The sequence below is a fragment of the Leucoraja erinacea genome, chromosome 5, assembly GCF_028641065.1.
Source record: "Leucoraja erinacea ecotype New England chromosome 5, Leri_hhj_1, whole genome shotgun sequence".
NCBI lineage: Eukaryota > Metazoa > Chordata > Chondrichthyes > Rajiformes > Rajidae > Leucoraja > Leucoraja erinaceus.
Genome location: NC_073381.1, coordinates 55855699 through 55879291, shown reverse-complemented (window position 1 = coordinate 55879291; position 23593 = coordinate 55855699). Strand labels below are relative to the sequence as shown.

Sequence of the window (23593 nt, the reverse complement as noted above, 5' to 3'; positions counted from 1 at the left end):
TTTCGGTCGCCTCCTCCACAGGCAACTTTTTCCATGTCACCTCCCTCGCGGCCTAACACCAAGGATTGGTGCGGCCTTTCCCGGAGTCGGGCCCAGAGTTTCAGCAGCGGGCGCAGCGTGGACTTTTTCCGATCGCTGGCCCGCGGACTGTTCAGCCTGAAGCCGTGGTCTGTGGTGCTTCTAACTGCGGTCGCGGCGTCCGGAGCTTGTGATCCCTCGTTGGGGATCCCCGGAGGAGAAGAGCTCCGACCCGCTGGCCCGCGGCCTACAACATCTTGAAGCCACGGTCTGCGGAGCTTCTAGCCGTGGGCGCGGCGTGGACTTACCATCCGGAGCGGGATCCCTCACCAGGGATTTCTTGAGAAGAGCTCCGACCGCCGGCCTGTGGCCTACATCATCCTGAAGCCGCGGTCTCCGGTAGGGAAGCACTGATTCGGGATTTGCCTTCCAGAAGAGAGGGCCTGTACATCTGGCTGCCTGCAGCGGCGTCTGTGGAGCTTCATGGCCCCGACCACAGATGAACAATAGAGGAGGACTGACTGTACTTTGTGCCTTCCACCACAGTGAAGAATGCTATGGTGGATGTTTGTGTTATATTTTATTATGTATTGTGTGTGTTCTTTTTTGATTGTACCACTGCTGGCAAGTTCATTTCACTGCACTTTATTGTGTATGTGATGAATAAATCTGATTGATTGATCTTAGAATCTACACCCATGAAAAATCAGGAAGTGGAGAGTTATTATTCAAATATCTTGGACTCCTGGCATAGCTTCACCATTATCACTGTTGGATTACTGAATTATGGACTTTGTCATTTCACCCTGCTTGTAAAAAGCATGTAGTGATGCTTGTTTTGGTTCTCATGAAATGATAAAAGGGGGGAATGTGAATGTGCAGGGAATGGGGCGCTTTGGGAAATGGCAGGAGTCTGTGAAATACTGGGCTTCACTGATGGTGACATACATTGCAGGGTGCTGGAGACCCATGTGACCCAGCTGTCACCACTAAGTCTGGACCTCTGAAGAAGCTTCAGGAAGCTTCTGACTATGTGACCCACCTGTTGCTGGGCTCCTGATGTTTCTACTTTGTTTCTATTACTGTTTCTGTGATGGAGCAGAGGGGGTTGCCTCCCATTCATGCGACCCACCTGTTGCCACTGAGTCTGGACTCCTGAAGATGTTTCTATCCGTGAATGGTCCAGAGAGGTTGCCTCCCACTGTATGTTTCTACTTTGTTTCTGTATCTTACTGCCAGTCACTGTGATTGGTCCAGAGGGCTTGCTTCACTGAACATGTTTCTAATTTGTTTCTATGTACTGAATAGGTGCCATGATTGGTTTGTAGGGGTTGACTCCCCCTGTACTTTCCACTGTATAGGGGTATAAAAGGGTAGTTGTTTTGTTGGGGCAGTTCGGTTGTCTTTCCTTCCGTTCTGTTTATGCGAGGCTGCTGAAGGCTCAAGTGAGTGGATCCGAAACCGGCCCTGCGGTGAATACTAATCAACAAGAGTTTAGACGCCATTGTTCGATTCAGTGTTTACTGACCCAGACTAGAGAGGGTAGAAGATCCGGAATTAATAATTCAATTAACAGTGGTCAATATTAGGACCATCGCTCTTTAATATATGGAAATTATTCCCCCATGGGACATGGGCTTTTCAGGCAAGGTTAGCATTTCACAAATTAGCTTTGAGATTAGTTTAGTTTAATTTAATTTGGAGATATAGCATGTAAACAGGCTATTTGGCCCACCAAGTCGAGCAGACCATCGATCACTGTAGTTCACACTACAGTTTAGGCTGTTGTTGTCTTAAGTTCCTGCTGTGTTGTTGTCAAAGTAGCCCATAGGTAAGGTGAATCAAATTGGTGATGGAGAGAGACAATAGTCAAGCCAGTAGAGTTTGTGGTATTTAAACAGTTTCCTTTATCCTAGATGATCGTGAATTTCTTGTAAAGGTGTACATCCATCACACATATAACTTTACACTTGTAGAAACTAAAAAACGTTGCACACTCAGATGTAATTTGCCACATGCTTAGAGCCATGGTATATATGTGGATGTTTAATAGTAACTAGACCAAGTGCAGACCTGTTGAGTCTGTTCCCCGAATGTGCGGTTGAGGGGGGGGGGGGAGGGGTAGAGGGAAGGAGAGCAGGGGGGGGGGGGGGGAGAGAGGGAAGGGGGGGGGGCAGAGAGGGAGGGGAAAGGGTGGGGGGGGGGAAAGGGAGGGGTGAGAGGGGGGTATGGATGGGAGGAGCGAAGGGGGGGGGGGGGGGGGGGGGGGGGGGGGGGGGGGGGGGGGGGGGGGGGGTTGTTACCAGACTGAACTTGCTGTGGAATGAATCCATTAACAGAGCCACTCTGCTGCTGGATTCCATGTTGTCCCTGCCTTCGCTCTAGAAGCCTCCTCGTCGCCATCAGATGCCGAGTTCCCAGAGCCCTGATTAAACGCGGGGCCGCTCACGGTTAAGTCTGTGAAAGCAGCCCCATCGGAGACTGTGAGGCCTCGCATCCTCGGCGCTTCAGACCCCGAGTACGGGGAGGGGGAGGGTGGAGTGGGTGGGCGGGGTGCGCTGGCTCTGTCATGCTGGCTCAGACAGAGGATGGCGAAAAGCAGCGGGTGGACAGCTGGGCAGGAGGGGGTGAATGATCACTAATCCGCTCCTCATTATGAGGAGCGGATTAGTGAATGTAAAAGTGAAATCGCTAGGGAAATGGAAAAAGCTCGGAATTTTTGCGTGTGGTTTTGGCGGACCAAGGAATCAAAGGCCAAATCTGACAACCACAAACAAACACACACGCAGTTTTAAAAGTATACAGATAGATATCATCCAGGATGTTGATAGTTATGGGTAGGAGCGGGATTTGCGTGTTTAGTGGCTTTGAATGTTGAAAAGCGATTTGCCAGAGTTGGTCATTGCCTATCATATACGTGGCCTGAATATTACTTTCTCTGTATGAGACCAAGAACATAAGACAATAGGAGCAAGAGTAGGCCACTGGGCTTCTCCAGCTTGTCCTGCTATTCAGTGTGATAATGGCTGATCTATTTCTATTTGTTCAAGGGAGATGGGCTTCTCTGGCTGAAGCAGCATTTAACTGCCCATCTATAATTGCCCTAGAGAAGGTGGTAGTGAGCTGCCTCTTGAACCGCTGCAATCTTTGTGGTATGCCCACAATGTTTTTAGGAAGAGAGTTCGATGGTGGAGGAACGATGTTATATGTCCAGTCAGGATGTGTATGGCTTGGAGGACAACTTCCAGGTAGTGGTATTCCCACGCTTTTGTTGCCCTTGCCCTTTTAGCTGGTAGAGATCATGGGTTTGGAAGGTACTATCCAAGGAGTCTGGCTGAGATGCTGCAGTGTGCCCTGTAGATGGTCCAAACCACTGCTACACTGTATTGGCGGTAGAGTAAGTGAATGGTTGTGTACGGGTTCGTACTCACCTCAGTTATGAATAACCATGTTCTCAGATTGCAACTACACTGAATAATGTGAACAAACTTAGTAAGAACATGAAAATATAAGAAACATTGGCAGGAATAGGACAAGCCACAACCAATTTTGGAGCCATCCACAAACTTACTAACCATGTTAATAATGCTGAAATCCAAATCATTAATATAAATGACAAGCAACAGTGGACTCAATAATCCCTGCAGCGCATCATTGGTCACTGGTCTGCTATTTGAATAAAACCACTCTTGCTCTGCCTAAATTGTGTCCATTTGGCTAACTCATTTTGGATCCTTTAGGATCTAACCTTTTGACAAGTCCTACCATGCAGGACGTCAAAAGCCTTGGTTAATGCCAAAACTTCAAAGAGTAGAACAGCAATGAGATAGCGGATCAGAGAACATAGGCCTAAAGATGAAGGGGGTAAAGTTGGTGATTTACAAATCTGATTTCAAAATTCCAGTCAAAATCTAATTTAATTTGCATGAATATAGACCTCAGTCAGCATATTCCGTTTGCGCATTGGCTGTTTCCCTGCTCAGGGGGACTGGAAATTGGAAGTCTCTGAAACTATATTAGAAACTGCTTACCTGACCCTAACCTTATTGAAAGCCAACTCCATGCAACTGGTTGAGAACAGCTCGGGTCAACCAACATATTATCTGATAAAACATTCTGATGTGAGTCGGCCCATGCTTGTTTCACTACTTTATCCAGTTCAGGATGACTTAGTAAGTTGTGTAAGTTGAATCGCAGGTGTATTTATTTAATATTTTTCCTCGAACAGATGGGACTCCTGGTGGTCTGGTGGTTAGGATTCAGTGGCCCAGGTTTATTTCCCAGTCAGGGAATTTGAATTTTGGGTAGCACAGTGGCGCAGTGGTAGAAGTTGCTACCTTACTGTGCCAGAGACATGGGTTCGATCTTGACCAGGGGTTCTGTCTGCATGGATTTTGTATGTTCTCCCTGTGACCGCCTGGGATTTCTCCGGGTGCTCCAGTTTCCTTCCACACTCAAGACGTACAGGTGTGTTGGTTAATTGGCTTCTCTATAAGTGTAATTTGGATTGGTCATAAATTTATACCCAAGCATTCCATATGAGAGAAACCATCATTTGGTGCATAGCTCATCTAAAATACAAATATTCAAATTGCAGTGGTTTTCTTCAGATTTGAGTTTAGGGCATAAACATCATGGAGAAGAATAGGGATGGTTTACCCCACACCAAGTTTTGCTCTATCTGGTTTTGGCGCTCGAAGTATGAGAACAGCTGACTGTAAGCGATGCTGCGACTGACAGAATCATATAAATTGTAGAAAATATTTATTAAAAAATGTATGTCTAAAATTGACTTTGAAAACTTGAATATTCATTCACCCTATCTTATTTACACAGGCACACGTAAAAGTAAGCCCAACAAAATGTATTCTTCCAGGAGTAAGGAAAGACGATGCAATTGATAAACGATCAATAGAGTGTATTTTGAATTCAATATTACCTCCAAGGTAAATAATTTCAGTGTATTTTATTTATCAGTCTCTTCATAGTTTTGGATGTTATCAAATTACAAAGCCATACCTCAGTCAATATCTTTTGAACATTTTTAATATGTCTTCCATTATGTAATAGCCAAATATATACATTTTTAAATGGTTGCCCTGAATTTCTGCAATGACTGCTCCTTTAATGTGCCACCAAGTAAGGTGATTTTTGATATGAAAATCTTCCATTGTTTCTTACATTTTTGTTTCACAGAAATGAGAATGTACAGAGGACTTTACATCAGGTTTAATGCACAACAATTTAAAAGCATACCGTATTCCGTGCTTTATTTACTTCTCAAGCTAAATAGAGTAGTGAACACAGGAAATAAAAACAAGTATAGCCCATGCAGTGGTTATGGAATGTACTGTTCCATTCAGTAATAATGTGTGTGCTTCTGCAGCTTATCCATTTTCCCTGCTGGATTTCCACATCCATTAATCCAAAATAGTTAATTTCTATCCAGTGTTTTTTTTATTTCAGCATTCTTTTTTTACCAAGCACATCTTTCACTGCTCTATTGCCTTCAGATCTTGATTTGGTGTGGAGGCCCCGTCAGTCGGTATTTTTAAGGCAGAGATAGAGAGATTCTTGATTAGTACAGGTATCGGGGGTTATGCGGAGAAGGCAGGAGAATGGGGTTAGGAGGGAGAGATAGATCAGCCATGATTGAATGGCGGAGTAGACTTGATTGGCCGAATAGCCTAATTCTACTCCTATTACTTATGACCTATGGCCTAAAACAATGCGACTGTACTATCAAATTTTATTTCAAGTGATATTTACTCAACTAAGCAGAAGTGTGTAGTGTAATTGAATAATGACCCAACAGAGTGATGTGAATGGTGTTACTACAGTAAACATTGAAATGCAAGGTAAGCAGTGCGGAAGATGCAAAGACGATCTATAATATGAAGTATTTATTTTGGCATGATGAATAAAATCCATTTTATTTGGAAAACATTTGGAAATTACATGGATAGGAGAGGTTAGATACATGGATAGAACAGGTTTAGAGGAACATGGGCCAAATGCAGGCAGGTGGGACTAGTGTAGATGGGACATGACGGTCGGTGTAGTCAATTTTGGCCAAAGAGCCCATTTCCACACTCTATGACTATGACTCTATTACAGGTCCTCCCCAGATTATGTATCCTGATTTATGGACATCCCGCAAATACAAACTGTGGGATGGATGGGAATGGATTTACTGGCTGGTGTGGGATTGCAGGCATCTTCAGTTGGGTGGGAATGGGGTATTTTAACGGGCCTTCTCTCTCCAACCCCTTCCTCCACTGAACTGCAGCTATCGGGGGCTGGTTGAGCAGAGCTGGGAACACTGAGCAGACTTGCTCACTCTCTCACTGAGTCAGTGAGGCCGGCTGGTGGCTGTTCTTCCCACAACTGTTTCTGTGATCCTCGACCATACACTGTTTTTTGTTCATTTCCAAAATACGAACAGTTCAGCTTCCAAACAGTTCTCATAACCGAAATCCTTTTTTGTAACTTGCAGTAAGTTTAATATATGGAAATTTTACAAACACAGAAGAAAGCAAACGGGCATCATTTGAGAAGGTGGAAGAAATAATGCCAAGTGAAATAGGAGATTTAGTTTAAATATTTTTTTATTTTTAAGGCAATGGTCAGAGAACGGTCAGATCTGGATTCAGCAGATATCTACTGTTCCAGCCACTCGAACAGATGTGATAAATATGCAGGAGAACTTAGATAGAAAACTGCAGCAAAGGCAGGCTCGGGAGACTGGTATTTGCCCTATTCGCCGGGAATTATATGCGCAATGTCTTGGTAAGTGAAGAATTATGTACTCATAAGCAATTTCATGACCAATGGATTTATGATTTACTGGTTTGCCTTAAAATATGTATTTAAATTAATTCATTTATTTTTATCTATTGCCCTTTCTGAAATCAACATTACATGGATGTTGATCTCAGGAGACACTTTGCTAGAAAAACAAGATCCCAAAACCTCGACAAAACGGTACACGATAGCGCTCCAATCTTTGGCTCACTTTACTCACCCTTATCCCGGGGAGTCCGTTAGCCAAGTTTCGTTCAGATTAATGTTATATTTTACAGGTTATTGACATTTAAAACTTAAAAAACACACTTTTCCACTTGCCCTGCCCGTCAGTCGTGTGCGGGATTTGAAATGACCCCCACCCGTGCGCAGTGGGCCTGGTATCCGTGCGTGTGGATTTTAAAATAATTGAAAGTCTCCCCGTGTGTGCGCAGTGGGCCCAGTATCCTGGCTTGTGGGATTTGAAATGACTGCAGCACTGGGTGTGTGGGCGGCGGCGTTGCTGCTCCGGGCCTGCAAGGAGGGAGAGGAGCGGGACCTTGGCCACAGTCTCAGCCTCTCCGTCCCCCGGCTCCACGCTGCTCGGCCTGTCCCCCGCCCCCAACAGTCCCCTCTTGAAGTACAACTTAATTGCCGATGTGGTGGAGAAAACGGGGCCGGCGGTGATTTACATCGAGATCCTGGGCAGGTGAGGAGGGAGAGGGTAGGTAGGGAGAGGAGGGGGTAGTGGGGGAGGTAGGGAGTGGGGAATAGAGGGAGTGGAGAGCAGTGGGGGAGGTGAGGAGGGAGAGTGGGGGGTGGTATAGGGGGGAGATGAGGGAAAAAAAAGAAGAGGGAGGGTGAAAAGGAGGGAGAGGGAGTGAGGGGGGATGAAGGAGGATAGGGGTAGGAAGAGGGATGGTGAGATAACGGAGGAGAGGAGGGGGAAGAGGGAGGGGGTGAGGGGAGGAAGCAGAAGAGGGTTGGTGGATTGTGGGGAGAGGCAGGATAGTGGAGGAGTGGAATAGGGGACTGAAGAGGGATAGTGAGATGCGTTCACATTGATCTTATATTTTACAAGTTATTGCCATTTTAAACTAAAAACGTCGCAGTCGCTATATTTTACAAGTTATTGCCATTAAACTAAACTAAAAACGTTGCAGTTGCACTCCCACTTGGCCTGCGCAGTTGGGGGCTATGGGTGAGTGGTGGAATATTGCGTTGGGGGAATGGGCCCAACGGGTCATTACTTGGTCTAGGAGATATTAAATTTTTCGTGACATTTTGTCATGGCACACATTGTTCTAACTGATTTTACAGTTGGATTTCAATTTACATTGTAGGTTTATGCAAATGATACTGTAAGGTAAATTACAATCAGCTCTTTATATTCATGCCAAAGCACTGGAAAAATACCGCTAAAACGCTGTCTCTGCTGAAACCTCCAAGCTTGCTGGAGGAGTCAATGAGTCAATGTCAGCATCTTCTCCCAGGCCAACTGTAACTAGCATAGTGATTTGAGATATTCTCACCTGGCTACATTACGCAGGTGAATCACTTGCACCCACGACACCAGGCTCCCAAAGTAGAGAAAGTGTTTAAGAAGGAACTGCAGATGCTGGAAAATCGAAGGTACACAAAAATGCTGCAGAAACTCAGCGGGTGCAGCAGCATCTATGGAGCGAAGGAAATGGGCAACGTTTCGGGCCGAAATGTTGCCCATTTCCTTCGCTCCATAGATGCTGCAGCACCCGCTGAGTTTCTCCAGCATTTTTGTGTACCTCCCAAAGCAGACACATTATTTCAAGCTCATTCATAGGAGTTAACCAGGCAAACAGAATTCAAAGTGTGTTTTAAAGCTTACTTGAAGAATTGCAAATACCAAAAAACCAAGTAAATGGCAGCATTCTAAAGCATACATAGTTTGGTCATAATTGTCACTATTTCCCTTGATTTTACACTGCACATGAAGAGGGACATACATGTTACCGTGCAGGAGAGGTTAAATATAATTACGAATGTATCATTTTAAAACTGTGCAATGCTGGGAATTTTCCTGACCATTTTCATGAAAGTTGTTCATTTAAATTATTGAAAAGATGAGCTGATTAGACATATCACCATCAACTGCCCAGAACGTGGGATGTTGCTTCTTCGAGTTCGTAATGAGATTCTCATGACCTTTGCGGCATATGACACCTTGTATGAAAGTAGCGTTGCATTTGGGTTGAGGAAGGCTCTTCAAGGAGATCTAGAAAAAATTCTACTGCGCCAACAGGTAAAACACTCAAAAAAACAACTGTGGTTGGATTTAAGATGGATGCTTAAAATGTAAAGGAGATGTATTGTCTGATCCAGGGGAAAATATTGAGGCAGATTGTGCTGGACATGATGTGAACTACTCTAAAAACACTACCTGTGGTCCTTGTACACCCTTACTAAGCTGGGCTAAGGTCAGAGTGCCAACTTTGTGGTGCAGAGGGCTGGAGAACTGGGTGGGGGTGAGGGTGGGGGGAGGTACACCCCTCCCATTTGTATGGAGCTTTTGCATTTTTCAGCTTGAAATTGTGCAATCTGGTGCATACTGTTGCAAGTCTTTTAACTTACACTTGAATGCAATATTCATGCTTGAAATTGGATTAGCTATGAATAAGGTTAGGCTAAATTACATTCCTAATTACATTCCACAGTAGAGTCAGGCTCTGATTAACAGGTGCAGCACATGAATGATCTTAGTGTTTTCATGTATGGAAATCAGATAATAATCAAGCACTTGGCCCATGTTGACCAACCTGGGTCTCACTGCACACCTGGTACTACTCCTGATCCTGACTCCAATTGCATACCTTCTCTCATTCCTGTCTCTGAGTCTAGCCTTACACCTGGCCACCCTATTCTACTCTGATCATAGGTGCTTACCTGCTTAGGTTCACAGTGCTGAACACTCCCATTGTCCCAGCTTTGACTGCACACCTAGTACTATTCCAGACCTTGACTCTGGATGCACACTTGGCCTTGGTCTTAGCCCCTCTGCACTGACAATATATCTGGCCCACACATAAACCCCCGTATCTGATCCCCTGGACTTAAACTATTACATTCAAGTCCACAGGTGCTTATCTAATGCAGTAATCTTTTAAGTAACAAAATTTGCTACATCCATTGGCTTCCTTGTTATCCAACATGCTAGTTATTTTGTCAAAGAAGTCATCAGTTGGTTGAACACAATTTCTCATCCAAAAAATTATACTCATTCAGCTGTATGTATTCTGATACAATTTTCTTAACAAACTGTCCTGAAGTCATTTTCACCCCCAATATTTTTAGTATTTTGTTGTCTTCCTCTCAGCTGGGACTTTTCCGAAATGCAAAGTCCAATAACAACGGTTAATATATATTTAAGCAATAATATTCTATTTAATGTGATCTTGAGAGTACATAATATTTTCTGTGGTATTCATAAAAAAACAATGATAAAAGATCTTTGTTTTGATTGCACCTACCAACATGCATACATACAATATATTACGGTTAATATGTACCGGGGGAAATTATTGTTCCATTGCTCCCCATTCCAATTTACGTTTACATTGAAGTGATTGAAATCCAAGTGACGTTTAAATGGCATCAGACAAATAAAACCTCCAGATTGGATGATATTCATTATGTGGTTGGTTAGAGTCAGTATCAGCACAATTACTGTATTAAACGTTGAATCTTCAAATGTCCTGGTTCAAGCTAAAACTAAAGACAAATAATAACCTCCTCACACATTCCCCTACAATTCCCAAGCAGGATGCTTTCTCCAACCACCCCCATTTGAAGGCCACTATCTTCCACCGCTTCTACCCAGTGGTTGGTACTTACTTCCAGCAGCCACTGGTTGTCCTCCAGGATGCACCGAGCCGCATCCTGATCCATGCTGGTCACCTGTGTGAATTCGGCACAGAGTCTCTCACAGCCACGGTGCAATGCTTCCGACGAATGCCCGGGACTCTTGCACTGAGGCTGATCCATGGCCGGAGCTGCAGCAAGCGACTCGCCAGCCCGGCAAACATTCGCCAGCCCCGGCTCCCCGTCCGCATCTGCCCCCGCGGCTGCTTCTGCTTCCATCCCTCCCTCAGCTCCGGCTCTCTAACACCCGCAGTCCATGCACTTGATATGAGTTTGAAATTTGCGTTGATCACATAATTTCTCACGACAGAGCATGAGAAATTTGTGATCAGCGTGAGAGCGTGAGAATTTGGCCAATTGCGCGATTCTCACGCTCAATGCGTGAGAGTTGGTAACCCTGTGTATTTGATCTACAATATTATTGGTTCAGTTTGGAAAGAATAAAAATGCTAACAATTGACATTGCTGCTAACATTGAAATAGTTTTTTAGATTTATTATATCAACATTTGTTGTGTAAATGTAATGTTTCTTTGTCTGTTGATCTAAACCTAGATCTTGTGATGCTCTTTCTCTTATCACAGATTGAAGCACTTAAACAAGAAATAACCAAAGTTCAAAATGAACTCAGTGAAATGAAAGCTAAATATGATGCAGCCGAGAAACGACATGCAGAAAGGAAAGGGCTCGATGTCAAGAGACATTCAGAAGAAATTGTTACTCTTAGAAAGATCAATCAACAATTAAAGGTAAAGTAACCATCACAGAATGTTATTATTGCGTCAGAAGATTTTGAAAATTTGTTGTGGCGCTTATCTAGTCCATAATACTGTCTTGTGTGAAGCAATTTTTGACCAATATTTTTAAGTGTAACATAACTGAATTTTATCTGACCCCGATTTATTTTGATGGACACACAATGTCCATTAAGGTTTATAATACATATCACGTGATGTGTGCAAGATCTGTTGGCCGTGAATTGTCATGACAATTATGGATGCAATGCAAAATTGAGTTCACACTCATGATTTTTTGACTGTCCATTAAAGGTTTATATTTCTTAGGCCTTGAGCAGTAAAAAAGGCCTCCCTTGGCCTTTTTCTGCTGTTAAATTAAGGACCGATTCTTGTCTGTATTAGGATCCCAAAAATTAAATAATTGTAGGAATGCAGTCGACAGATTATCAACAAAAGACAGTGAGCAAAGAGAATTACTTCAGCACTCAGACAAATGTTTGTTTATCATCATTTTATTCAACATTTTAAATAAGTTTTGTAATACAGATCCACCACCGATTTTCCAATAACTAGTGGTGTGGCGCTTTCTTTAATCTGGAAAAAAATTACGAGAGTGCACTTGAAATGAATGGGTTCAGGTACCCTCTCTCGCTAATCGGGGTTTAGATATTTATTGCATTGAGCTACTCATCCTCTTTAAACGACACATCAGTTCGGGAAATTAAGCACAACACACTCAAAACATTCATAAGCATTGTTCAGAAGAAGTGAAGTTGAGTTCCACAGTCCAATTACACTGGCATCAAAAGGTCTGAGTTAAGAATGATTTCAGGATCCTGGTTAACCATTGAACCATTCATTAATTTTCATTGGTATAAGTTTGCTGTACACAAATTGGCAGGCACATTTCCTACCATAGTAAATTTGTATCAAATGCATCATCTTTCAGTTGTTAATGGAACATGAATTTCAGAGGTTGAATGCAATGCTACCCTATAGCATATTTAATGTTACTGACCAAAGATGAACCGCTAGGTAAAAATGTTTTCATTCACTGTGGTCTGCATTTTTCTTTTTTCTTTTCTGCAGCTGCAACTTGAAGGTGTCATTACTTACAGGAGATGAACTGCACCTGTTTTACTTCTTACATGGAGGAATGGCATTTTGATGTATGCTTTCCTTAGCAGTATTATAACAATGCCTTGTGTGCTTATGTGCAGATCCCATGCCTTAAACCATCTAAATTATTAACAAATACAAAGGTAACTATTATAAATTAGTGGATATCCACAAATGTAAAGTAGATATTCTCTGAATGTTAATGCATTAATCTATAATAAAGGAATGTCTAACAAGTGTTTTAAATAATTTGTTGTCTTTCTATTAATACTGGAGGTATGATTGTACCTTGCAAAGTTCAGATTGCCCATTCATAGTTGCCTTGTGTGAAGACAATCTTGCAACTGATGAACATAGCCTATGTTAACCACAAAACTGTGGGTGTAGATCCCACATCTATATTACTAAAAGTCTGATCTTGACCACTCCCTGTTGTTCTGTATATTGATTTTACAAAAAACGCAGCCACTTACGGCTGTGATTTTTGGCTATCTTACTCAGAGTCCCCATCCGCTGCGCAGGACAAGAGGATTTTTCCCATCAATGAAAAATAAGGGTTATTAGTGTTTTAAAAACTGTTGAGTTTCTCTCTCCAAAAGGCCATGCCCCTTCCGGAGGGACTATAAAACCCGGAAGTGTTGAGTGCCTCGGTCAGTCTCTGAAAGATGGGGGAGAGGGTCACGTCTCTCGGTCTGAGCTGTGAATGACACTGAACACATGCCTATTAAACTGTGAGTGGTTTTACTGACCTGTCAGTGCCCTTAATGTGGTTTGGAAATGCTAAAGCCATGTTGGCCTTTGGTTTGGAAATGCCAAAGCTGTGTTGCCTTTGGTTTGTAAATGCTAAAGCTGTGTTGCCTTTGGTTTGGAAATGCTAAAGCTGTGTTGCCTAATTTAAGTTGCCTTGCCTTCAATATAATTAAAAGTGTAATCTTCACCATTTCCTGTTTGCGTTTTATATTGATTTTAGATAAAATGCTACCACGTACGGCTGTGATTTTTGGCTATCTTACTCAGAGTCCCCCTCCGCTCATCAGGTGCCTAGGATGTTTCCCATCCATGAAAAATAAAAGAGTTATTAGTGTTTTAAAAATGTTGAGATTCTCTCTTCTGTCAATCACGCCATGAAGGCCTTGTCCCTTCTGGTGGGGGGTGGGGGGGAAGGAGGGACTATAAAACCCAGAAGTGTGGGCGTGGCTCAGTCTTTGCAAGATGGAGGAGGCAGAGGTCATGACTTGGTGTCTTTAGTGGCCTTGCACCCTGCTTGAAATGGTGTGAAACTGCACTTGAATTTGGTGGCCTTGCACCCTGCTTGAAATGGAATTTCAAGGAATAGCCATGAGTCAACCGCCAGCCCACCAACTGTGAGTGAGCTGCCAGCACAACAGGCTTGAGTGACTGAGCCGCCAGCCCAAGAATCCATTCAGCCCACAATGTCCATACTAGCCCTCTGGAAACCAGTCCCTTCAGCCCACAACGCCCATACTAGCGCTCCAGAAAGCCCCCCCCCCACTGGCCACCAATATTGGAATTGGTGGAGAAGTGGAATATTGCGTTGGGGGACCAGCCCTCCTGTGTGATGCTGGGACCCAACGGGTCCTCCCTTTTACCTCCTAGCTTCTTTTTACTTCCACCCTCCCCTCACCAGGCATTATCTACACCTATATTTCTCTCCCCTTGTCTATATCACTTACCATCCACTGTCTCAACTATATCCCTCTTCCTCCCCACATGGCTCCATCTGCTCAACATCTCCCTTTGTGTGTAGGAAGGAACTGCAGATGCTGGTTTAAACCGAAGATAGACACAAAATGTTGGGATAACTCAGCAGGACATACAGCATCTCTGGATGGAAGGATTGAGTGACGTTTCTGGTCAAGACCCTTCTTCTGACTTTTGTTCAGGAAGAATTACATTACACGACACTCCCTCAATCCAAAATGCCGACCATTCCTTTGCCTCCACAGAGGCTATCTGACCCGTAAAGGTCCTCTAGCATTTCACTTTTTGAGCCATAAGTATAATTGTCCATAAAACAATAAATTGACAGGTGAATTAGCTAAGTATATCCACACAAGTATTAATGCCCTCTCCACTCTCTCGGTGACTGAGATTATTTTAATCCACATTAATTATGTCACCATCCTTCATTCATTGCATTTTGGTGGTGAAACTGTTCTACTTTTACTGGAGGAAGTTGCTGTACTGTTTACTGAGTAAATCGACTTTTATTTGTTTGTGAACAAAACCCCATATTCAGGTCATTGACTGCAATTGTGTTGGTAAAATATTCTCTGACTATGACGTACCTTAACTAAGGAGAATATTCATCAGTCTGCTGGGTTTTCAGCCTACATAAACACTTTAATCAAGATATTACTACAATTCTTAATGGTTGACGATCATAGTCTAAGCACGAATCACTAATTATTTACTGGGGAAATAATTTACCAACTATGTGAGAATCATAAAACCAAAGTCAGAGTAACCATGTATTTTTTTTCAGTAAGGCACGTTGATTATAAATGGGTAGAAAAATGACCTTGACCATTGCTATTCTAAATAATTTTATGCAACAGTAGAATCTTGAAATGGAGGATTATATAATGTTTAAAATTTAAATGCACTGGTAGTTCTGCTTTAAAGCATGTTTTTGCAAAATTGGTTATCACGAGATTTTAATTGGGAACAAGTCCTGCAGTAATTAGATACCATTGTCTCTTAAGAACACATGCTGTCAGTTTTGTCATGGGTGGCCATTTAATGTTGTTACTTTAGAAATTGACAAGCAATCACTTAAAGCAATTAACAAACATTGCTTAATGGACTATCTTTGTATGTATCAATAGTGCATTTTTAGTTTGCAGTTATTAAATGGACCATCATATCCTTAAAACTATAAAACTCTGATCTTGGATGTGTGTGTGTGTGTGTGTATTTATTTGTTTGTATGTGATCACATCTACTCGAAGAAACAACGCGTTAACAGGAACATTGTTTACACATTCCGGTAGAGATTTACCCCCTGGAGTCAAAAATCGGTTTACCTGCTTTATTTCTTCAGTAATTAATAAAAAGGTTATTCCCCCCCCCCCCCCCCCCGGGTTATTCACAGCACCCCCGGGTTATTCACACACACACACACGCACCTGACTCAAAAAGCAGCCAGCACCCCCCGTTAACGATTCTAAAAATATTGAATGAAATATTTCAAGCAGCAACTGTCGACAGTTAATAATACCAAAGGAAGAATTCAGTTAAAATTCTGAATATCAAGTCTGAAGAAGGGTCTCAACCCGAAACATCACCCATTCCTTCTCTCCAGAGATGCTGCCTCACCCGCTGAGTTACTCCAGCATTTTGTGTCTATCTTCGTCGGACAAATCTATCTGGTTCATCAAATAGAGTTCATTTGCACTGCCATTTTAAGCCAAATAATTTTGTTTTGTGCTGACATTTATATTATTCTACCATAACATACTGGAAGGTGTTGAATAGTCCATGAATCATGGAAAAAGAGTTGATCCACCAGCAAGGAGGTACCATGGCATTCACAGTTGCCAATGCATTTTGGCTTCACAGTTGCTATCCAGCCACATGCCCATCAATGATATTACCATCACTTCCAGGGATAGATGTATTGGCAAGTGTAGGATAAAACTCTGTGTCCAGTTCGGCATAAATGTGAAATCCATTCTTGCATCTCAGCCTGGGGCTCATTCTTATTTCTGAGCCTTCCCTTTTCCTGTAAATAAAAGAGGCAGATGTTTCATTTTAGAACTGTGATCAGACACAGTTTCCATGACAGCAATTGTGAGCATTGCTACAAATACGTTTTTGGCAACTGTGAACATTTATTCACAACTATTAATTTATCAGATATTAATCTTGGATAGTTTCCATATCACAAATGCTTGGGAGTTTATTTTAAATCCAACTAATCAGATTACAGTACATTTATTATTTATTTACTGCTAAAATGTTATAGCTGAGTGATTTTTACCTAAAACATTTATAATTAGTTGAAGTTGGAACCAAGCAAGGTCCAGGGAGTGATAGGGCAAAGTGTGTGAAAGCCCAGAGCTGAGCTTTGAGAAGATATCTCGTAAAACAGCTTGACAGTGAAGGAACTAAAGACACTAATAATGGATAGGGACAATAAAAGATCCAGAAGAATAATGTTAACAGCACAGAAATAAAGAGAGAGGTCTAGGGTGGGCTTGAGATCAGCAAGATCAGAACATCTGGATGTAGTTAGTTTTAAAGCTGATGCAAATAAACTGCTTTTCTACACAATGGTTCTCATATCTGATTAATTGTATAAGTAGGAAATAGTGCCATATGGTTTCCATGAACCAACTGCTTGCTTAAATATAAACATTTAAAGATGTTTCCATGACACTATCATATTCCTGGTGGTTTTGCTGCACCTGAAGCCTTTTATTTGTGAATTATGTTTTCTACTTACCATTTTGTATCAAAATATTTATCCTATTCCAATGACCCAATCAGTAAATATATCATCCCTCTCTTCCTCTCAAAACTCAACTTGTTACTGTATCCATGATATCTTGCACGATGTAATATAATAACCCTGATGTAATGGAAAAATGATGGGCATTTAAAGGGGTAACTTTCAGCCAACTATATTTCAACATCCCTCATGCTTGTCTTTGCTATCACTATGCATTCCTTGTTGACATCCCGCATACGATTCATAAACCTGAGGTCATCTGAAACTTTGCTGCCTATTTCCCAACTTGCGTTACCTGTTACATCCCCTCTTGCTGTCCTTCGTTGGTTCCCCTGAAGCAATGCCTAAAACTTAAAATTCCCTTTTAGTTTTGTTTTCCATGGACCCTGTCCTCCCTGTGATCTGGTGCAGTCGTACAACCTCTGAGATTTCTGTCCTCTTCCAATTATGGTTTTTGGACATTCCAGATTGTAATCACCCTCCCAAGATCCAAACTCTGAGAGTTCTCCCAAAACTTCTCAAAATCACTTCCCCCCCCCCTTTGATTCCTTAAATCATAGTTAGGTGTGCAGCTATCTTGCACCCATTGTTCTTCAATTATAGATAAAAGAAGGATGTTGAGTTTTGCCCTTAATGCCAGTTTCCCAGTCAGATGTTACACAATACGGGCTTGCAGTCTGGGGCCACTTGAAGAAATGTCAGCTTGTTAGAAAATTTACAGATTGAAATCGGCTCTCCACTCCAGATCTTTAACTATAAAGAACTAGTAATCTTTGCTGATAAATGAGTATATGGTCATGTTAGGTGTGAAGTAGATTTCCGGTTTAGTGTATCACTCATTTTGGGAGTGATGGGGGAGGGGGGTTTCGGGAGAAGGTTTCGGGGCGGGGGGGTGGTAGGAAATAAGCAAACATTGGAAAGAAGACTGTTAACAATCATACTTAAATCCTGTTATTCTAGATAGTGGCCGTCATGAACAAATCCCTGATCTTCCTACAAAGTGAAAAATTAATTTAAATATATTTTCTGTAGTTCCAAGAGTTTTAATGAAAATATGATCGAATTATGATAAAGAAATACCCCATGCAACCGTAGGATGCCTAAAAAAAGTTGCCGAAGAAGTAGCAACTAAGATCGTGCACACCATCTCCCACGCCAGTAATGTGATAATGATCAGATCATCTGGGTTCAACTATTGATTGAAAGATAAAGATCGGCCGATGGGTAACTCCCATCCTTCTCTTTGAATATTGCTACAGGATCTTTTATCTCTGAGGAAGCAGATATGGTATCAGTTTAACAGTTCATCTGACATACAGTACTGACAGTGCTGATCAGTACTGAGAAGCTTTTTTCCACTCAACCCTTTGAATGGGACTTGAACCACACTCATGCTGTAAAACAAGAGTGCTACTTGCAAAGAATAAGAATTTGAAGGAATTGAGATAAATTGTGTTAAGGCGGACTGTTTACAAAAACAAACCACCCTGGAATTAATAATTATCATTTTAGTTCAATACATTCATAGTGATTAAGTGAAATGACCATCTTCTCTATGAATGAATGAATAATACTTTATTATCACATGTGACATGTCACAATGTAATTCTTTGTTTTGCATACACAAAGTAGGACATATAGGGCACCGACAAAGTTTCTAATGGGCCTGTCCCACTTAGGCGACTTTTTAGACGACTGCAGGAGATTCTGCAGTCGCTACATGTTCGCGGGTAGTTGCCGGGGAGTCGCCTTCATGGTCGTGAGGAGTTCCCGCATTCTGGGAACTAGTCGCAGCCTCATTATGATCGCTGCAAATTTTTCAGCATGTTGAAAAATTAGCAGCGACCAGAATGAAGCCGCCATGGAGAGTAGCGAGAATTCCCATGCCGCAGGTGGGTCGCCAGGAGGTCCTAGTAGGTTACCAGGAGGCCGAAGGTTCTCGTAAGTTCTCGTAGGTTGTAGTCGGTGCTGACCGGTGAATTTCATTGGCTCATTGAGAAAAAAAACTTAAGCAGTAGTTTTCAGAACCAAGGATAACCGACCGGTAATGTTAATGGCCGCTGAGCTTCACAGCCGTGTATCTCTAGCTTCTTAAAAGTTGTCTCCACTCCTTCTCCCCCCCCACCTATCTCCCCCTCTCCTCCCATCTTTTAAAGAACTTACCATACACTGTGCTTTAACTGTCTTAATAACAGCGCCAACCTTCCTGTTCATCGCGGTGTGTGTCTGTATCACCTTGGTTTTGCACCGTGTGAATTTCACTCGGGCTGCGCTCCCCCCGCTTGCCCTGTCCCCTGCCTGCATGACGGGCTGGTGAAGGAAGCGATGTGTGTGTGTTCCACTCTGACAGTCGCCGTTCCAGTTGCCAGTTTTTCGGGTGAGTGCCAGTAACTTGACAGTCGCTGGCAGTCGCCTGAAAAATTGCCTAAGTGGGACAGGCCCATAAGTATTTCATTTGGTTCCCAATGGCCCCTCTTTGTTCTCGGAAGCCCCACCATGCCGGGTCTCCCTCTGTTCTCTTAGCTGCCACCCCCACCCCCCCACGCCAGGTTCCTTCATTTTGTCTAACATCTTAATATTGTCCTTTTAAGCTCAGGAATATTGCACCTCATAAATCAACAAATTCAAATGTTGAATTACGATCCAATATACTAATTAGTACTATGTACTGATTTCACAATGTTAGATTTTTAAAAATTTCTCCTAGCGTTAACAATTCCAATCAGAAAACATACAAAAATTATAGTAAAAAATTTGATTTGCAGTCATGCTTGTTTGAATTTGATGTTTGTTAAAATTTCTATTATTGTTTTGTGATATGAGTTTGAAAGATTTGTCCCCCAATATTAATGTTGTTCACAATTATAATGCAGAATTCCACATAATCATACATACAAAATTATATAAAATTGCAACATTGCTTTCTGGCCTTTATATTCATTCCCCCACACCAATGAGAGCAAATATGCCACATCTTTACCAGACTATCTACTTGTGTTGCTATTTTCTGGGAGCTATGGACTTGAAAGCAAGATCCCTCTGTACATCAATGCTTATAAAGATCATGGCATTTGCTGTATACTTTCCACTTGCATTTGACATCCTAAAATGCAACACTAAATACTTGTCCAGATTAAACTCCATCTGCCATTTGCCCACCCATTTTTGCAGCTGGGCTATCCCCTTCATTAACAGCCTCCTTCACTATTCACAACTCCAACGATTGGTGTGTCCTCTGCAAACTTACTAATCAATCTATCTAATTTTTCATCCAAGTAATTTATATACATCACAAACAACAGAGGTCCCAGTACTGATCCCCACAGAACTCAACTGGTCACAGATCTCAATCAGAGAATTGCCCCTCTACCACTAACTTCTCCAGCCGATCTAATTTGGATTCCAATCTACTAAATCACTGGATTCCATACATATTAATTTTCCAGATCAGCCTACCTGTGGGCACCTTGTTGAATGCCTTGCTAAAGTCCATGTAGAGAACTACATGCCCTACCCATATCATTCATAATTGACACCTCAAAAGACTTGTTTATAAAACTCAACCTGTCCCATACAAACCCTTGCTGACTCTCCTTAATATTCACATACTTTTCGAAATGCATATAAATCCTATCCCCAAGAATCCTCCCTACCACCGACATAAGATTCACCTACCAATAATTTACTGGATAATCCAAGGTTGATTATCCAGTACTTCTAAATTGTGTGCTGGCTTTCTGGACTTTTCATCACACTAAACATTTCATTACACAAGACAATTACATTTCTTCTGCAGGCTGCTCCATTGAAGTCTTCATCTGAGATGATATTGGCACTAACCTTCCACTGAGCCCTGGGTTTGGGCCAGTTTGCCAGTGACACACCATTTGCAGATCCAAGATAACCTAAATAAGTTAAACTATGGACTTTACCAATCACAAAATCAAATTGATTAGCCCACATTGTGGCTGCAAAACCGAATTGGTGGCTGAGGAGTGTGCGGCAACTGACCTCTTGACACCTAGAATATAGAATGGAATATATTTTAATGGTCACATACACCTAGGTGTAGTGAAATGCTTCTTGCCATGCAGCACATAAAGAAAGAATACAGACATAACATTAATAAGAGATTTAAACATAAAGAACATCCCCCCCACAATGGTTCCCATTATGAGGGAAGGCACAATGTCCAGTCCCCATCCCCAGTTCACCGATAGTCGGGCCTATTAAGGCCTCTACAGTTGCCTCCACGGAGACCCGATGTTCCAGGCCGTTCTCGCCGGGTGATGGTGCTCCGGCGTCGGGAGAATCCTCACAGCGGCTTGGGAACCCTGTAACGGCCGCTTCCGTACTGGAGGCCGCGCCAGATGGAGCTCCACGACTGGCGATCTCATCGAGAGATCCCAGGCTCCCGATGTTAAAATCAACGCCGCCGCTCCACAGACCCGCAGCTCCGCGATGTTTTTTATCGGCGGTCCCAGCATACCAGCTCCAGCGCGGCGACCCGGGCAAGGCAAGGCATCGCCCGCTCCGCTCCACGATAGCGCTCCAGCGCTGTGCCGCTGCCGAAGCCGTGGTTCTGGGCGGTCCCTGACAGGAAAGGCTGCTCCATGCCCGCTGGTAGGCCGCGAGGACGGGTGAAAACTGCAGCCCGGAGAAAAGCCGCCTCTCCGACCAGGTAGGGACCCTGAAAGATAGTTTCCCCTTCTTCTCCCCCCCCCCCCCCCCCCCCCCCCCCACCACATTAAAAAGTCTAGACCTCCAAAACAAAAACACTAACGAACTGAAAAATAATAAAAAAAAAAGAGATGAAAAAACGGACAGCTGCTGGCTGGGCAGCCATGCACAGGGACCCCCCCCCCCCCCCCCCCCCCCCCCCCCCCCGACCTCAAAGTCTTTCCACCATCTACACAACACATGGAGTGCATGGGAATAGCTATCACTTGGATGGATGAGTGCAGCTCCAACGATTCTCAGGAACCTTTCCAAGTAAAGACAGCCTTCTTCTATGGTATCCCATCAAGAACCCTAAATATTTAATCATTCCACCACCGTTACCCAAAGACAAGTAGGAACATGCAACACATTCCATCTAGATAACACATTGTATTTACTTACACGTTACACTATCCTGGGATTTCTAACATTAAGAAGGACAGGAGTAGCAAGTACATCATGAACTTATCTCCACCAGTTATTAATTGGAACTAACTTTGTTATGCTTTATGCTTTATTACACTCACACACACTCTCAACTATACATCAGGAGGTGCAACTCCAGAGCCAATAAAATCATGGGAGACCCCTTCCACCCCTGCAACGGACTGTTCCAGCTGCTACAGTCAGGCAAACGCCTCTGTTGCCATGCTGTGAGAACGGAGAGGTTGAGAAGGAGTTTTTTCCCAGAGGCCATTAGGACTGTGAACTCCTATCTCACCAGGGACTAACTTTACTGTACCACTCTACTGCTTTAAAAAAAAAAAAATTGCTGTTTATTTCCCTTTTTCCTTCCGCCCACAATATTTAATATGGAAAAGAATATGTGATTCTGTTACATTCTGTTTGTAGTTTGTTTGGTTGTTTGTTTGTTTGTCTTTTTGCACAAAGTCTGCGAGCATTGCCACTTTTCATTTCACTGCACATCTCGTATGTGTATGTGACGAATAAACTTGACTTGACTTATCAATTCTCCAAGCCTCACATACATTCATCTCAGCTTGGGTGCTCTTGCCAGCTACTTGGCAATGATAGACAAATAACCAAAACATATTGTGTGACATTCACTCATATATTCTAGAAGGACTTCAGAGGTTCAAGAAAATATCTTACAATCATCTTCCCAAAGACAAATGGGGATATGCAATAAATGCCATCGTTCCCAGTGCCAGTTTCCCAAGTTGCAAAAATGATATTTAAAAAAAATACTTTGACATAGATAACGTGGGCCAAAGGGCCTGTTTCTGTGCTGTACTGTTCTATGTTCTATGTAAATCGTATACTATCATTACCCGAGCCAAAAGCTGGGAGCGTCAGATTGTATATTAATGTACCTTTAGCTTTGCCTTCCTCTTTCATTGCCTGCAAAAGTTCTTTAGCTATCTGAAAGACAAATATTACAAGGACTCGGTTGTGGTGAGCAGTGATGGAAATAATGAAGTGCACGCTTATCCTGCTTGCAAATTGTAAACAAAAGATAACGTGAGAAGAGAAACAAAGGAGCAGGTACAAGCATATCTTCATTAATGGTATCCTCCCCATTGCTCTCTTTAAGCTCAGTAATGGCCACATTATGGCTAACAGTATTTTCTCCAAGCGGATGGTGAAATTAAACCACATATGTCCTCTGCCAATTTGCTTATGCTGGTGTTGAGCCGCCTTCTCTTACAAATAGAAGTAGAATCTAGTTGGATCACATGCAAAACAAAACTTTTCACTGTACCTCAGTACATGCAAAATAATAGTAGTACATGCAGTACATGCAAAATAATAAATCTAAACTTAAACCCCTAGTGCTGTAGTTGGTGTGCTGTGGCATTGAAGATAAATTAATTGACTTTAACAATGCA

At 42.6% G+C, this 23593-nt stretch overlaps 1 protein-coding gene across 2 annotated transcripts; it reads left to right on the top strand.

The window, feature by feature from the left end:
- Nucleotides 1-3186: 3186 nt before the first annotated feature.
- On the top strand, nt 3187-13559 carry LOC129697277 (axonemal dynein light intermediate polypeptide 1-like). Of its 2 annotated transcripts, XM_055635656.1 has the most exons (5): nt 3187-4964; nt 6638-6807; nt 8901-9079; nt 11279-11443; nt 12521-13558. In XM_055635656.1, exons 2-5 carry the CDS (start codon nt 6714-6716, stop codon nt 12554-12556), a joined length of 474 nt encoding a protein of 157 aa, XP_055491631.1. In that variant the 5' UTR covers nt 3187-4964; nt 6638-6713; the 3' UTR covers nt 12557-13558. The 2 variants fall into 2 exon arrangements, with proteins under 2 accessions (XP_055491631.1, XP_055491632.1); XM_055635657.1 differs by lacking the exon at nt 3187-4964 and having other exon boundaries at nt 5508-6807; nt 12521-13559.
- Nucleotides 13560-23593: the final 10034 nt, after the last annotated feature.